Source organism: Brachypodium distachyon, chromosome 4 (genome assembly GCF_000005505.3).
Source record: "Brachypodium distachyon strain Bd21 chromosome 4, Brachypodium_distachyon_v3.0, whole genome shotgun sequence".
NCBI lineage: Eukaryota > Viridiplantae > Streptophyta > Magnoliopsida > Poales > Poaceae > Brachypodium > Brachypodium distachyon.
This window is the reverse complement of record NC_016134.3, coordinates 29,834,414-29,851,439: the sequence shown is the minus strand read 5'-3', so window position 1 is coordinate 29,851,439 and position 17,026 is coordinate 29,834,414. Positions and strand designations below refer to the sequence as shown.

General features: G+C 47.9%; 2 protein-coding genes and 1 long non-coding RNA gene across 4 annotated transcripts in view; 2 read left to right on the top strand and 1 right to left on the bottom strand.

Annotated features, from left to right (window-relative positions):
- The first annotated feature begins 105 nt into the window (after positions 1 to 105).
- On the top strand, positions 106 to 4,742 carry LOC100844621 (tubby-like F-box protein 13). The gene is made up of 5 exons (XM_003577765.4): positions 106 to 249; positions 1,804 to 2,271; positions 2,367 to 2,454; positions 3,324 to 3,456; positions 3,550 to 4,742. Exons 2-5 carry the CDS (start codon positions 1,924 to 1,926, stop codon positions 4,316 to 4,318), a joined length of 1,338 nt encoding a protein of 445 aa, XP_003577813.1. The 5' UTR covers positions 106 to 249; positions 1,804 to 1,923; the 3' UTR covers positions 4,319 to 4,742.
- Positions 4,743 to 7,269: 2,527 nt separating this feature from the next.
- On the top strand, positions 7,270 to 11,434 carry LOC100827001. 2 transcript variants are annotated; one of them, XM_024454928.1, is made up of 2 exons: positions 7,270 to 8,663; positions 10,852 to 11,434. In XM_024454928.1, exon 1 carries the CDS (start codon positions 7,383 to 7,385, stop codon positions 8,619 to 8,621), a length of 1,239 nt encoding a protein of 412 aa, XP_024310696.1. In that variant the 5' UTR covers positions 7,270 to 7,382; the 3' UTR covers positions 8,622 to 8,663; positions 10,852 to 11,434. The 2 variants fall into 2 exon arrangements, with proteins under 2 accessions (XP_024310696.1, XP_003576269.1); XM_003576221.4 differs by lacking the exon at positions 10,852 to 11,434 and adding an exon at positions 9,874 to 10,270.
- Positions 11,435 to 13,243: 1,809 nt separating this feature from the next.
- LOC100826688 overlaps positions 13,244 to 17,026 on the bottom strand; it is a 6,194-nt gene continuing 2,411 nt past the window's right edge. The window contains exons 6-7 of the long non-coding RNA XR_002960025.1: positions 13,769 to 13,880; positions 13,244 to 13,573 (exon numbers count right to left, since the gene is read on the bottom strand). This is a non-coding gene — a long non-coding RNA (uncharacterized LOC100826688). The remainder of the gene's footprint in view (positions 13,574 to 13,768; positions 13,881 to 17,026) is intronic.

Sequence of the window (17,026 nt, the reverse complement as noted above, 5' to 3'; positions counted from 1 at the left end):
AGTACTTTATTATATACAGTAATGCTTTTGTTAACCCAAACGCCGAACCACAAGCGTAAAAAGAGACAAAAATCCTGAATTCGCTAAGTAGCGGCGCTTCACCCAAACCTCAAACGGGAGCACTGCACTCCTCCAGGCACCACTTGTTCCTTCCTTGGCCACTTCCCCCTCCGTTTCCTTCCATTCCCCCTCTCCTCTTCGCCGATGCGGATGGCCGCCGCCGCCGGACCGCGGACGCTCCGTCTCCAGGTGCGTGTGCTCCCTCCCGACTTCCTTCGATCCGTGCTGGTAAACTTCCTCGGGGAATTCCTCGGCGATTTGTGCTCGGGGGGGATTCCGCGAATTGGGTTCTGCTTCTGCAGAGACGGAGAGGGGAGCAAGCTGTTGCATGTTTTCGGGGAATTCCTCTGCGACTTGCTTGGCTGGTCTCGTCTCGGATGAGATGGGGGGTTTCGGCTCATTTCCTTGGCTGAATTTTGTAGAACTGACGAAGGGCGTCGTCTCTCTTGGATGAAATGAAGCGGGTTCCTGAATCTCATTGGATTCCTTTGCCGTTTTCACGAAGAATAAGCCTCGGAGCGCTGCCACCGGCGGGATCTAGCGCTTGGGCGTGTTTGCGTTGTAAACCTGGGGGTGTTGCCCTGCCCCTCCGTGGGCTTGCGCATAGCTCTCTTTCCTTGCAGTGCGTCGAGACGCAAAGCAAAGCTTTTTCTGCGATTTCAAGAGAGGGGGAGGGAGGGAGGGAAAAATCTCAGTGGGATTTGGTTGGAAAGGAGGAATGGTAGCTGTTTTCGGGTCTGTTCTTCGTTGATCTAACTCGGTGAAAGCTAGGGATTTTGGTTGTGTCTGTGTGCCAAGGCAGACCTGCTGCGCTCTTCTCTTTAGGGTTAAATTACCCCCGAGTAGATTTAGTTATCATGTATGGGTTGATTTATAATTTGTTCTTTTTTTAACATTTGATGTGCTTGTGTCTTATTATTGCACATGATGTTTTTTGTTTAGTGTTTACTGGTGGAGTAGCATGTTGTAGTTGGATTCTACCCAAACTAGAAGTGCAGACGTTTTTAGGCTACCGTAGTCAAGTAAATTAAGGTGCTGAGATGCTCGTGCTGGTACGAGAAGTGTATCGTTAATCTCTAGTTGTGGCTACTACAACCTGGAGAATTTTCCCAGATAGCAGGCTGTTGGAAAATTGCTGTCCTGAGGTCTCTATCCATTTAATAGCCATATGATTAAAGTTTGGATGCTAATAGTAGATTTTTATCCTCGAAAGTGGCAACGAGCTATGAGTCGTTCTGGAGATATTTTCTGGGGTGTGCTGATATGATTTGTTGATGCGATCGTATGCTAACTCTGTGCTGCGTAATACTCCCTCCGTCCCATATTAAGTGACTTTCTATTACATGTATCTAGATGCTTTTTAGGCATAGATACGTCCATATTTGAACAAATTTGAGTCACTTAATATGGGACGGAGGGAGTAATAGATTAGTCATTGGTTTCCTTTTCCAGATTTCCATAGCCTATTTTAAGAGTCAACAGATGTTAAGCTGCCGTAAGGCTTAAGCGTAAATTTAATGTAGTTCTTATTCTGTTTCTGCGGGAATCTGACTGTTAACTTATGCAGTAAGCTTTAATTTCTGACGTAAACATACAGTACCGTTCCCTTTTGACATTAGAAATAGCATTTTACTTGTTGAGGCTACCTTTCTATAGAAGATAAGATATAATAACACAGATGACTCTGTACACTGAAAATTACCAGACAATATTAGTTACTAATAACTAATTTTTCTCCTTCAGGTTCCTTTGATAATAGTGAAGAGAATTTGAATTGATTACTGTTTCTTGGAATGCTATTGTTCGACAGCACGAGATTGTTTTTGTTATACGGCAGTGCTCGATATTTGGAATTTGGAGTAGATGTCCTTCCGTAGCATTGTGCGGGATGTAAAGGATGGCTTTGGTAGCTTATCTCAGAGAAGATTTGAGACCAGGCTTCTGGGCCATTGCAGAGGCAAATCGCATGGTGCTGTCCATGAGTTGCATGACCCAGTGCCTGTAATCCAGAGCAGCTGCTGGGCTAACTTGCCTCCTGAATTGCTTCGAGATGTGATTGAGAGGTTGGAGGCCAGTGAAGCTACATGGCCTTGCAGGAGGAATGTGGTTGCTTGTGCAGCTGTCTGCAAAACATGGAGAGAGATGTGTAAAGAGATAGTAAAAAATCCAGAGGAGTGTGGAAAGCTCACTTTTCCTGTTTCCCTGAAGCAGGTAATGTTCAGTTATGTTAACATTCAGTTATCCTTCTTCATTGTCATCATTGACCTCTGTCCTAATAAACTCAATGTTGTCTCATCTATGTAAAGCCTGGGCCTCGGCATGGAATTATCCAATGCTTCATTAAGAGGGATAGATCTACCCAAACCTATTACCTGTACCTCTCGCTTAGCTCAGGTAAGTTTCTTGGTACCCCCATACATTTTATGTTGTAATGGACTAGGGAATTCTGTAAAAAGAAAAGAGAACTATGCAGTTCTCTGTAACTGGAAGTTGTGGTGTTCTAAAGAATGCAACATATTATCCTGATGTAAGATGGTAAATAGCAAGCATAAATTTTATAGTCCCTGCGTAGGTTTTGGAGATGTCAGTCTGTCACAGATCAGTGAACACGAATATGCTTGACTAAGCTGTTTTCTGTTTGTGCTGAACTACAGATTGATTCATCAGCCTTGATATTCATTCTTAGTTTCTTATATCATATGATTCTCAAAGCTTCCTTGGAAGTCATATTGAGGATGTGATGAAATGAACCATAGCTATTAAACCACATGTGAATAAAAACTAAAGTGTCCCCTGTATTAATCAGATTTTTTCTTGTTATTCGATAAAATAATTTCTAATAGAACTCTGGATATGTTTCTTCATTAAAGATCAGCTGTATTAAAACAACCAGTTCCTATGGTATAAGTATATCTGTACATACACAAGCTGGAATGGTTACTCAGAAACAAAGGCCACTCTAAATGTGCACCACTCGAGTAATTTGCACTGCTTCGAGAGTGACTTCTTTGTACTCCTGCGAAGCTTACTTATGTGCTAGTTGTCTCTGTGTTGTGGAATATTTGTATCTTATCATGGACTACTTAATGGCTCGACTGAGAATCTGAGATTGAATGGTATTTTCGTTTTATTGCTTTTTGATGTTTATCCATCAGATTTTTTGCTAAAAAACGAAGGAAATCCAAATGTATACATGTTTAGTGTCTTGTTACCAGTATGATTATTTTAGTATGTCATAAATGATTAAATGTTCTTTTCTACAGCTGTGCTTGTTGAAAATGGCAAATTCCTTCTATCAGCAAAAAGAATCTGCCGTGCAACATGGACTGAATATATTATATCTATGAATGCGAACAGTATATCTAGCTCTTCAAATACATACCTTGGAAAAATGAGGTACTAACTTGAAGAAACTATAGCCCTATTTCACAATGCAGCATTTTAATTGGACAAATGTTGTTACATCCTAATATGTTTACCATTTTGAAGGTCAAATGTCATTGGCACCAAGTTTATAATGTATGACACCCAGCCACCATACAATTCAAGTACTGTTTCAAACTCAGGAAAACCAAGCCAAAGATTTTACTCCAAGAACGGGTCGACGAAGGTTCCTTGCAGCTTGTATAGCATAGCTCAGGTCTCCTACAAGCTCAATGTCCTTGGAACCCGGGGTCCTAGGCGGATGCATTGCGTAATGCACTCCATCCCTGCCTCATCCCTCGAGGCTGGTGGCACTGTCCCTTGCCAAATGGATAGCATCCTTGCACGACGTTCCCTGGATGAATCTTTCAGCAGAATATCGATCTCAAAATCATCTATTATGGACCATTCGGTGCATTTCAGCAGTGCACGATTCTCTGACAGCTCAATTAGAGGTGGCCCAGGGATCAGCCGGCAGTCACTGAGCGACGAAGATCAGTGCAAGGACGTACCTTTGATTCTCCGCAATAAGGCTCCAAGATGGCATGAGCAGCTGCAGTGCTGGTGCCTCAACTTCCGAGGCCGGGTAACTGTCGCTTCTGTCAAGAACTTCCAGCTCACTGCTGCCGCCGCGCTACCTGCTGCTGGAGCCCTAACCCCGCCACACCCTGCCGAGCCTGCTCCACCCCCTCCACCTGAGCATGATAAGGTCATATTGCAATTCGGCAAGGTTGCAAAGGACATGTTCACCATGGACTACCGCTACCCCCTCTCGGCCTTCCAGGCCTTCGCCATCTCTCTGAGCTGTTTCAACACCAAATGGGGCTGTGAATAGAATTCCCGGGCTGCAAGCATCATGAATACCCCGCTTATTTGGGACGCCTGTCGTCTGGAATGTTCTCCTAGAAGCTCACCATCCCCGATATTAGGCGGGGGTGCTATTCTGTTACTGTATCGCTGGCTGCTGCCAGTGCGACTCAGGGACACCCGGAAACGTAAAAAAGAGAGGGAACAAACAGTTTGTCTAGCCCTAGCCTTTAGAAGCGTTCTCCAGACTCATAGCCGCTGATTTGTTACTGTATCTGATCCAATCTCCATTTCTTCTGTTTGTAGCCTTGTTCTGTATGATGACTGTGTATGTGATATTTTAGTAGACTTCATGAAGTTTTCCATCATCATCGATGTATTTACCGAGCGAATTGTAATTTCTCAAACTCCAATGTGTGTTCAAAGTAGCTTAGAAAATTTGCTGGGCTTCATTTGCTGTTGTAGTGTCAGCATCAGGGACCAGATCTTATTATTATTTTTGTTTGGTACTAAGCGAGGTCATAACTCATAAGCTATGACCTTGCGAGAGTTGCTTTGTGTTGCTTGCTTACCCATGCAAACAAAGCTTTCATCAACATCCGGAGCAAGATTCGAAAATGACACCTTGGTATTGTATTGTACGTATGGATGGATGTATGTGCAGAGCCATCTCTTTCTATAGTTTGGTAAGCTGACAGGGACAGGATCCATCCATGCAACATCCTTAAGCTTTGTGGCAAACAAAAAAAAAGAAAAAGAAAAGGGAAATGTATGGATAGATAATAAAACCAAAAAGAGTTTTTCTGTACGTTTCTGAGTTGATAAAATCTCAGTCACCTTTTGCAAGCCTCTGGACGAACCTTTTGCAGTAAGAACTAAGAACTGCAGCAACAGTTTTACCAAATTTTGCAGTTTGTACCCTTTTGAAAACTGCAATTCGTTTCTCCAAAAAAATGAAAAATAAATAAATCAAAATGCAAGTAGACCTAGTAATTTGTAATTTTAGGTGACTGGATTGAGCAATTAACCATTAAAAATAGATTAAGAAGTTAACCCTTTAACAAAACCATTAAAGAAAAAGAACATCATGGCTCCCTTACCCCTTGAGCAAGACAAATCGGGAGGCACTCAGCCGAGCTCGGATGTATAGATGATCCCCTTTCCATGATCGGCACTTATGTCGACCTCAAGCTATTTTTTTTCCTTTCGACGGCGCTACTAGCAGCTGCCTCTCGATCAGAACAACAAGTGAACCATCCACGGCCACGATCTGACGATCATATATATTCCCGATGCCCGTCTCCTATCAACCTTTTGGGGATCACCACCAAAAGATCGACCATTTTAATTTCCTGCTGCGCAAGAAAGAAATCCGAGTGAGGGAGCTCGCGAGAGAGCGCATCGGATAGGAAGCTAGCTTTGTCTCCTGTCAACCTTTTGGATGGAGCACCAAGGAATCACCAGAGGATTATTTCCTTTTCCCATAAAGATTAGCTAGGATCATTTCCTGCTGCGCAAGAAAGAAAGAAAAATAAAATCCGAGGATAGCTAGCGACAACAGCTCCTCCCTGCAAAAAAAAAGGGGGGAACAGTATACTCCTAAACAGAATTATGAAAGGCTGAGGATAACAAGGAAACAGAACAGCCAGTGTTGGTCAGGATTTCACAGTTTCGGCCGCTCGACTGTACTGACGCCCGGGCCCCACACGCCCCTCAAGAAAAGCGCGGGCCCACCCGTACCTGCGTGTGGCAGAGGCGGACTAGAAAAAGCGAAGACAAGGCAAGACGTATGCACGCGGTCAGGCAGGCAGCGCCGCCGCGTCGATCTTCTTTTTGATCACTCGGTTTCTTTTACTCCTTCTCTCCCAGCAGATCGGTCGCGTGCACTGCAGTACTGCACTGACTAATTGCAACTGGATTTGGAACTTTGAACGCATCGAATTGGGGATTAGTAGTAGTTTGTTCGATCGATTAAACTAAGCTGAAACCAGCTGAGGAGAATATCAATGTGCACGCACGCCCTGGTTTCAACTACCACTAGTAATCTATGGCGTGGAACTAGTATCGTTCTGTCAGGCTGACCCGGCAATATCCTAGCCGTCCAGCCACTGCCATCGGGGCCCCGCAGACAGCGGTTCCCCCCCGGCTGTTTGATCCCGCGTCGGCCGCGTTTGTTCAGCTCGTCCCCCACACTCCTCTCGACCGGATTTGATTCGATGGATGCTTAATTTAATCTGTTTGTTTATTTAGTTCCTTGGTGACTAAACTAAAATCTGGTGTCTTTTTTATTTAGTTGCATGATTTATAGCCGGAGATAAGTTGATTGTTCCGCGTCGCGTATTAAGATACGGGATGAGCGATGGAGAGAAAAAGGAGTAGAGATGTCTCCAGATACTACTACGACGGCTTTGCTGCTATCAACAAGTTTAATCCCTAATCACAAAAAAAACAAGTTTAATCCAGAAATATTTCACGGCTCTCCCTCCAAACCAATACTCTAATCAGTACCACTACCACCTGCAAACACAAAAGCCACAAAAGGGCACAGCCATTAAACAAATCCACTTGTTGTGATTAGCCGGGGAACCCTTTTCCCTAATCCCCTTTAGAGCAAGAATAATGGTAGGATATAAGCTTCCTACAAGAATTAAAATATTATTTTGATGCTTAATTGGAATAAAGAGAAAAGGAGAGAGAAAAAAGATGGGCTGTTAACTAGTAGTCAGCTTCAACACGTGCTCCTAGACACCTGTGCTCCTAGACACCTGTGAGACTGTATGTGGTCCTGCTATTAATAAAATAGTGTTTCTTATAACCAATTTATTATACATGCTATCTATTATATTATGACATGGCAATGCTTACGGCCAGTAGCAGGCTATAACTGTTAATCTGCTCTTAAACTAATCAACCAGCGATTAACTAAACTAATCGCCTCCCTAATCACACAACCCCGCGCATATATATACCCGCACCTACACACATCAACCGCCACTCAGAAAACCCCCCAAAACGAAACGAAGAGTCTCCGCGCCCGCTAGCCCGCTAAGCCTCCCTCTTGTCTTCTTCTCCGGCGAGCGGCGACCCATCCCATGCCGGCGACGGACTACCACCAGCAGCAGGGCCCGTTCTCCTCCTTCGGCCGCACCCTCTTCTCCCTCCGCCGGGACACCCCGCCCCACGCGGCGGCCATGCCGCCGCCGCCGGAGGCGGAGGAGGCGGCCGTCGCCGACCTCGAGGCCTCGTTCCAGCGGCGCGTGGCGGGTGTCCTCTCGGATCTCCGGGAAGGCTCCGGGGACGACGGGTTCCAATTCCTCTCCGCCCCCTGGCTCCGGCGGCTCCTCGAGGCGTTCCTCCTCTGCCAGGACGACTTCCGGGCCGTATCCTCCGCGGCGGCTCAGGCCCAGCGGTGCCGCGGAGCCCAGCAGGCGGAGAGGCTGGCGGCGGAGTTCCACGAGCGCGCTGTGAAGCTGCTCGACGTCTGCAACGCCGCCCGCGACGGGGTCGACCAGGCCCGCCGCTGGGCCCGCCTCGCCGGCATCGCCGCCTCCGCCGCCGCCGGGGAGAAAGAGATCCACGAGGGCCAGCTCCGCCGCGCTCGCAAGGCGCTCTCCGACCTCTCCGCCCTCCTCGCCGACGCCAGCTCCTCCGCCGCCAGTTCCATTCCCCACCGCAACCGCTCCTTCGGCCGCAATTCCGCAAAATCTTCCCCGGCCCTCGCTTCCATCTCGTCTTCTTCTTCCTCCTCGTCTTCGTCCCACTTCCGGTCGCTCTCGTGGGGCGTGTCGCGCTCGTGGTCGGCGGCGCGGCAGCTGCAGGCCATCGGCACTAACCTAACCCCCCCGCCGAGGACGCACGAGGGCGCGGCCGCGGCGGCGTACGCCATGGGCTGCGTGCTCCACCTAACCGCGTGGGCGCTCGTGGCCGCCGTCCCGTGCCCCGACCGCGCCGCCGCGCTGCACCACCTCCCGACGCCCCCGCCGCCGCGCGCCGCCGCAGCATACCCATGGGCGCCGCCGCTGCTGGCCATTACCGACCGGCTCGCCGAGGAAGGGAAGCGCAAGGACAGCAGGCGCAGCAACTCGTGCGGCTTCTTCCTAAAGGAAATCCACGGCCTCGAGAAGAGCTCGCGGCGGCTTTCCGACGCGATCGACGCCGGCGAGAGGATGGACGCCGCGGCGGTGCGGGAGGCCGCGGCCGAGCTCGCTGCCGCGTGCGCCGCCGTCAAGGACGGGCTCGACCCGCTGGAGAGGACGGTCCGGGAGGTCTTCCGCTGCGTCGTGCGCTGCCGCATGGAGGGCCTCGACTTGCCGTTGCTCGCCGCCGGTTGATCCCCATCAACAAAATCAAGCATTTTGATCGATGGATTTTAGGTAGCTCTCATCCTGCTCTTGCTTCAGCTGTGATCGATGATCGAATGCTAGTAAGTAAGCATAAAATCTGTATCGATCTGTAAAGGAATGAAAGGGGGAAAAGGGGTTGAACTGAAAAGATCTTTGTGGGAAGATGATTCCTTCTTCTCATGCTTTGATACTGCATTTTGGTGTGTTTGAGCAGATTTTTGTTTAATGGTCTTCAGATTCACTTGTGCGCGGCTAATTCTTTGAGCCACTTGCGTTTGGAAGACTTCAGAATTTGGAAATGTGACCTTTGGTTCTATTATAATGTTTATTAAGATAAAAGAAAGAAAGAATACCGCTACACTACTTTTAAATTTGTGTCATTCCTGATTCTAATCCCCAAATCTTTCAGTATCTTATGAAATCCCAGTTCTTTCATTATCTTACAAAAATCCCCGACCTTTTTATGTTTGTGTTGTCTGGAACATCTCCATTCTGAACATTTGCTATCAAATGCAGCAATGCCGTTACCCGTATTTATTTTTTAAAATGCAGCAATGCCGTTGCAAAAAAGTTTAGTCATATGTGGACTGTGGTACAGATTTATTTTTCGAGTTTGTGTTACCTGGAACGTCTGCATTCTGAACATTGGTTCTCCGCAGAGAAATAATCAAATGCAGCAATGTTGCTCCAAAATGGGTAGTCAGATGTGGTGCAGATTTATTTTTCTCCTGTTCATTTTATATAGAGTAAACAGATTGCAGAATACTGAGTTAAATCCCAGAACACCAAGAGGGCAAGAACAATGAAATGGGCATATATATGTATATATATACATATATGATCAATGAACGTTCTCGTTCCTAATTGTACTCCTACACAAGCCACTTCTGCTGTCAGGAATCATCCACCATGGTGATCAGGCGAAAAGCAAAAGTGGCAGTAGTACCACAAACACAAAGTCACGAACTTAATTCTGTTCCCCCTTTTAACTATTGCAGTAACTAAAAAAGCTAGTCCCAGGATGCTATCTATCCTGAGGTCACATGTTAAACAACAACCTAATGCAGTACTACCAAGTGGCAAGTGCAGATTGGCCTTGTAGTTCAGCTGCTCTGTTAGCTGCACTCTGTACTCTACACTGTGTCTACTTTGGTAGTAGTAGTCTTTCTGTCTTTGGATCATCTCTCAAGGACTATACAGTGCCACTGAAACCCTTATCATTTGTTGATCTTCTCCATAGGAACTGAAGAATCTTCCTCTTTTCTGCTTCACCAACAAAGTTCCACTAGCTCTGGGAACTGTCCTTGAATTAACAGTTGTAGCTGCAGACAAGACAGCAGTGTGCAGAAGAGAGGGAAAGCTGATCTGTTGTTTTGATCATGATTGATTAGGCAATGCACACTGTCCTGTGGTGTCTCCTGTAAACCTCTTCCAAAACAGCTTTTCTTTTGGTAGCAGTAATATCCTGCCCTTGCAACTGCTTCAGTGCTTCCTGGTTTGGTGATTTGATGCACCTGCTGCTTGTGGTAGCTAAGCTGGCCAAGTGCCCTCCTTTATACTAAGTCCTTTTCATCTCCTTTCCTGGAGCCCCTGTTCACAAGACGTATGGATCTAAGCAGTTTCTGGTTTTGTGCTTCTGATCTGCCTGTGCATCATCATCATCATCATGTTCAATTGTTCATGATGCTTCATCAGGGTTAGTACTAACAAGCCGTCTGCAGAGGTCTCTCTCCGTCACTGTGTGTGAATGATGCGTGGCCTTTTGATGGTTTGCTGCTGCTTGTGTCGGTGTGAGAGCTTGAGCTGGTTCAGTTCCCACATTGTTGGGTGTCACGGTTGGGTCACTGTGTCGTCATGCACACGTCAGCAGAAGTGGGTCCTGTTTGTCAGCCTGGGCGTCGAGCATGGCAGCAGTACTTCTGTTCCCCAATTTCCCCCTAAAAAACAGAATGCTGGGCTCAAAAGATGAGACTGTAGAACTTGGCTCGCCAGAGGGGTGTAAAAGAGCGTCGTTATTTGGCCCGGCCCAGACGCGCGGTTGGCGATTGAATACCTCACTCAATTCATGTTGAAGCACCAAGACCGCCGTTTTATATAGATATTGTACCATCTACAGCAAGTTGTTTTCAATTCGCGTGAATACATACATCTTTTTTCGTCGGAAGACTCGCTTGTTATATTATTTGGCTAATACAATGTGCGTCATTTTATGAAACAGCGGCCATTGGGTGGCAATCGCCATCTGCCTCGATCTTGGAGGGGTCACATATTTTGATCCACTACGACGCAAGGAGAATGAACCACAACGCAAATGTCATCAACACAGCCTATCACGACGCGGTGAAATGGTACGCGATGCCTAGTTTTAGCCGCAATCGTGACGCTCTCCTCAGGCACACTTTCAGGTCCCCTGCGAGCAACAGCCTGAAGGATCCGTCTACTGTGGTTACTACTGCGCGCACACTATTCAGCAGTTCATCAATGACTTCAAGCCAAAGGGGAAGAAGACCTTTGAAGAAGTGAGCAATTTCTTTCTGGCCAACGCCGAGTTAGGGCACAACTCAGAAATTCTCGTGTACGAGATCCAGAAGGACATCGGCGAAATCCTCAACAAGGAGGTCCTCAAAACGAGCGGGGATTACTACGGCGGCAGGATTGTCACCAAAAGTGGTTAATTTATGTGAAACACTTTTATTTGTGGCTCATTCTTTCAAACACTTTGTATACATGCATGTGACTTGAATGTTTAACTCGTGTTGAACTTTGTAACATATCTGCTGCTATTATGTTTCTTTGGTGCTGCTGTATTCCTGCTATTTTCTGTGATGTGATGTATTCCTGCTATTTCTGTGGTACAAGAATATTTTATTTTTATACATAATTCATTTATTTTTTTCAGAAAAAAATAGTACCAGTGGTGGTTATAAACCACCGCCACTGAACATATACCCGTGGCGGTTAGACACCACCACCACTGGAAACGGTTCCAGTGGCGGTGGCCATAGACCGCCACTGGAAATATCCAGTGGCGGGCGCCCACTGCCGTACTCCACGCACTTTTTGGGTGGTGCCGGAGGATTTTACAGTGGCGGTTTGTAGGTCTTCGGTGGCGGGTAGTTTACCCGCCATTGGTGATCTCCGAGCAGCAGTGGCGGGTATTTTACCCGCCACCGGTGCTAAAACCTCCAGTGACGTAGAGTTGGTGGCGGGCGTGATCGCCGCCACCAACCCCATTTTTTGACCGACACTGGAGGTGTTTTCTGGAGTAGTGTCACAGTACTTTGAAAGTTTGTTCTCATGAAGATCTCTAGATGTGTTAATGCAAATTAAATAGTCCCTCCGATCCTAAATTGTTGTCGAAATATTACATGTATCCAGACGCTTTTTAAGAATCACTACGCCAGAATGGGTTACTGGCGCACGAACTCCAGTGGCGGTACAGATGGTCCAAAACATTCACCGCTATTGAACGTCGTTGGAGGAATCCAAACCGAATACCAGTGGCGGTGAGCAACCACCGCCACTGCTAGTGGAGCACCGGTGGCGGTGAAAGCACTCGCACGACCAGCACCGCCACCGGTGCTCTAGCACCCGTGGCGGTGGTCATTCACCGCCACTGGAGCTGCTTAGTAGTCACCGGCGCACGAGCACTAGTGGCGGTTAGAGTGGTCGAAAAAACAAACCGCCACTGGTAAGTTGTTGGAAGAATCTGAAACGAGTACCAGTGGCGGTTAGCTTCCACCGCCGCTGTTAGTGGAGCACTAGTGGCGGTGCCAGCACTCATGCGGCTTCCACCGCCACTAGTGCTCCTAGTTCCAGTGGCCGCATCGGTTACCCGCCACTAGTGCTCCTCAGAGATTCCCATCCCGTTTACCAGTGGCGGGCAGATTCTTTAAACCGCCACTAGTAAGTTCTGTATAAAGCAAAGTTATTGTGGCTTATCTTCCTCAACTCGCGCGTCTCTGGACCAGCTGTGGCTCCTGAACACACAGGCGACGGCGAAGCTCTACCAAAATTCCATGCCGCCGGCGGCCGGAAGGTTGCTCCCTTTCCCTCTCCTTCTTCCTCCTCTCCCTCTCGTTTCCTCTAGCTCCTTCCTCTCTTCTCTTCTTCCTCGATGTGGCTGAAATGGCGCCGGTGGCCGAGAGAGCTCGATCTCTCTCAAGGAGCTGTCCCGGCCGACTCGTTTGCTTGGGAGGTCCCCCACTCTTCCCCTAGCTCCGTTTCTCCCTCCCCTCTGTCGTCTCTCTGGTTGCTGCGCATGCGCACCCTCCTCTCTGTCTCTCTGGTGCCCTCTCTCCCTCTGCTCCCCTCTGTGATTAATTAAGCTGCTCTCTCTCAATAAAATATGTGTTGAATGTGCATGTTCCGCGGCCATCGTGCCGTGTTTGTGAATATTTTTGTTTCTACATGTATACGGGCCATCGTGCCGTTTGTGTTCACATGTGGGTGTGGGTGGGTGTTTATCTGGCAATTTTTTGCAAAATTTGTAAATTTTATAGCAAAGGTCATGCCGAAATTTTGTGTGATACTATATGTAACTTGATTTATGTTTGTTTATCGTGTTTTAGCTCGATGAGCCGTGCTTGGATGTACGAGGAGACAAGAAATTGTGAAGAGTGGATAAGAAAACTGAAGGACTTCACTAATGTCGCCACGGAACATATGCTGAGAAAAGGGGACGACATGACATGTTGTCCATGTAGCAATTGTTATAACACAATGATGCTTCTACCAAGCGATGTGGAGTTGCACTTGCTCCTACACGGTTTTGTGTTGGGTTATTCACGTTGGACTTGTCACGGCGAGGATGCCATTGAAGTTGAAAGCGACTCAAAAATGGAGAACATGGAGCATGATGATCCATCCGACGAACCATGCCGTGTTGAAGATCAAAAGTTCCGCAAGGCAGGGTGGCCGAAATGCTAGATGATGTGCACCTGCGTAAACAGTTAGATGACGTTGATGATGAGTTAGTGTCCCGTAAATTTTAGAAGCTGAGGAAGGATGCAGAAACGCCGTTGTATGAAAATGCAGAGCCGGACAAAAGTGTGCTGGAAGTAACGCTCGAACTTCTCCGAATGAAGGCAAAATATAAGATCGTGGACTCGGGATTCACGGATATTTTGAGTTACCTTTCTACAGTTCTTCCTGCGGGCAACATGTGCAAAAGAGCACGTATGAAGCGAAGAAGGTTGCATGTCCCCTCGGTTTAGAGGTTGTCAGATACCATGCTTGTCCGTTGAACTGCATCATATACAAGGGTGACTACAAAGACATGCACAGATGTCCAGTATGCAAAACATCCCGATACAGGAAGAAAGACCCCAATCCTGAAGGCCTCCCGGAGGAAGAAGTGACTCGTGGTCTAGCGGCGAAGACGGTATGGTACCTCCCATGTGGTAGCCGGTTGGAGCGTTGGTTTTCAAACGAGAAGGAGGCCAGGTGGTTCATCTTCCACGACGCGACTCAGAAGGATATCGATCCTGATGGGGTGTACCGTAACGACGATGGTGTACTCAGACACCCCGCCGATGCGGTTCAATGGAGGACCCTGGACGAGGAGTTTCCAGACTTCGGCGCAGAGCCCAGGAACATCAGGTTCGGGATGAGTACGGACGGAATCAATTCGTTCGGAAACATGAGCAGCAAACACAGCACATGGCCGGTGATCCTGTTCATATACAACCTTCCTCCGTGGCTTATCATGAAGAGGAAGTACATCCACCTATTCATGCTCATACAAGGCCGTAAGCAACCGGGAGCTGATCTGAACGTGTATCTGGAGTTACTGAAAGATGAACTTGCGGAACTTTGGAGTACGGGCCGAAAGGTTTGGGACGCTCACAAGAAGGAGGAGTTCACCCTTCGGGCAGCTCTGCTGACATGTGTGCATGACTACCCTGCGAACGGGAACTCATCTTGCCAACGCACACATGGGTACAAAGCGTGTACAAAGTGCGGGGATGAAACGAACTCACAGAGGCTGCAGTTTCACAGAAGATTGTGTACATAGGACACCGAAAGTGGTTGCAACACGATGACCCATGGAGGAAAGACAAGAAAAACTTCAATGGGAGGACAGAGCCTCGCCCGAAGCCCAGGGAAAAGACTGGGTACGAAATCTATGAAATTGTTAGGAACTTGGAAGTTGTTGCCGGGAAAGCAAATCCGCAAGCGAAAGAGAAGAATGTCGATGGACCTGTGTGGAAAAGGAGGTCGGTGTTTTGGGACCTGCCTTATTGGAAATTCTTACAAAGCCGTCACACCATAGATGTCATGCACGTCGAGAAGAACATGTGCGACAGCTTGTTGGGCTTGCTAATGAACAATGCAGATAAGACAAAAGATGGGCCAAAGGCACGGAAGGACCTGGAGTTCTTGGGCATAAGGAAGAAGCTGTGGGCGGTAGAGGAAGAGTCACCGGAAGACCACAATTGTGAAGTCACGGTAACAACACGATGTAAACCTGCGTGTTACACCTTGAGCAAAGCCGAGTTACACATAATGTGCTAGTGTCTCCACAGCATAAAAGTTTCATCCAACTACTCGTCCAGCATCAAGAGACTCGTTGACATGAAGAGTCACAAGCTTGTTGGCATGAAGTCTCATGACTGCCACGTGATTATCACGCAGTTACTTCCAATTGCAATAAGAGGTGCCATGGAGCCATGGGTCAGAGAGACGGTGATGAAGCTTTGTGACTTTTTTGACACAATCGGGCAAAAATCCATCACGGTGGAACGCTACCTCCAGCTGAAGGATTCAATGATACAAATTTTGTGTGAATGTGATATGTTCTTCCCTCCAACATTCTTCGATATCATGGTACATCTGATGGTCCATATCACCAACGAGATAATCCTACTAGGGCCCTCCTTTCTGCACAACATGTGTGGGCCCGAACAATACAACGGGGTGCTGAAGCGGTATGTTCGTAACAGAGGGCATCCGGAAGGTAGCATCATGCAAGGCTACCATGCAGAAGAGTGTGTGGAGTACGCCACTGATTGGTTGGCGGATCGCAAACCCATAGGAGTACCCGAATCACGACATAAGGGCAAACTAGAAGGTGAAGGTGGGCTTGGCGGGAAGGTTCTGGATGTGTATTCATCGGGGAGAGAGGACGACTATATGAGAGCACATAAAATGGTGCTGCAACATATGTACGAGGTCCAGCCTTTCATCGACATGCATATGGAAGAACTTGAAAACCGGTACCCTAACAGGAGTGCTGATTGGATACACAAGACCCACAATGCAACATTCGCCGTGTGGCTCAAGAGATTTTGGTATGCCAGGGTGGCGGCAAATGAAGAAAAATGGACCGCTCAAAAGTTTTCGCGGCTACCCGACGGCTGTGTAGTGACTTACCAGTCATACGCAATGAACGAGTATATGTACTACACCAAGGAGCAAGATCGTAAGAGCAGTTACCAAAATAGCGGTATAGTGCTGGTTGCTGAGACTAGTTCTGATAACCAAGGCACTACAGAAGCGTACTATGGTGTGATCGAAGAGATCTGGGAGCTTGACTACACCTTCACCACCATCCCCATGTTCCGTGTCAGATGGGCACGTGATGTCAGACAAGAAGATCATAGATTCACAACAATGATCCTGCCTCGTGAGGTTCCTCGTCATAAAATGGACGTCAAGAAAATTCCGGCAAGATGGGAACCATGGCAGTTTGCTACAAAATGCAAACAAGTTTCTTCATCGACGACCTGACAAGCAAGAACCGTGTTGTCGTAAGGAGAAGGAAAAGAAGGGAGCTGCCTACTACCTACTAGGGCAGGTTTGACCGGGCCCACAGGGCTTTGACCGAGCCCACCAAGTTTCGGAACGACAACCGGGCCCACAGGCCAGGAAGAGAGGACAACCGGGCCCGCCGACCAGGAAGAGATGTGATTCGGAAGTGAGACTGCAGGTGGAGAAGGCTATTTATGCTGGTCAGATTCTCTGTAAACTAGCGAGGTGGGACTAAAACTCCCAACCACTGCACGAAATCTCGCTCTGAGGAGCACTGGTGGCGGTGAAAACGCACGAACCATCACTAGCATGAAGCACTAGTGGCGGTGAAGACGCAGCAAACCGCCACCAGTGCTCACGCAAAAATTCCCCTCGCGCGGAGGAGCACTAGTGGTGGTGAAAACGCAGTAAACCGCCACCAGTGCTCGCGCACATATTCCCCTCGCGCGGAGGAGCACTCATGGCGGTGGATAAATTCATCGTCACCGCCACTAGTGCTACGAAAACATACCAGTGACGGTGAGGCATAACGGCCACCGGTATACCACCAGTGGCGGTCCACTGTAATGTACCAGTGGCGGTGCTTACTCCGTAGGGGAGCTCGAAAAGTGCACCGGTGGCCGTGGGAAGCACTGTCACTG

Bases quoted from the DNA above. Each gene is read 5' to 3' on its own strand.
- LOC100844621 (XM_003577765.4), top strand. From the start codon at position 1,924: ATGTCCTTCCGTAGCATTGTGCGGGATGTAAAGGATGGCTTTGGTAGC. The intron at 2,455-3,323 runs GTAAGTTTCTTG...TCTTTTCTACAG, and splicing joins GTACCTCTCGCTTAGCTCAG to CTGTGCTTGTTGAAAATGGC. The intron at 3,457-3,549 runs GTACTAACTTGA...ACCATTTTGAAG, and splicing joins ACATACCTTGGAAAAATGAG to GTCAAATGTCATTGGCACCA.
- LOC100827001 (XM_024454928.1), top strand. From the start codon at position 7,383: ATGCCGGCGACGGACTACCACCAGCAGCAGGGCCCGTTCTCCTCCTTC.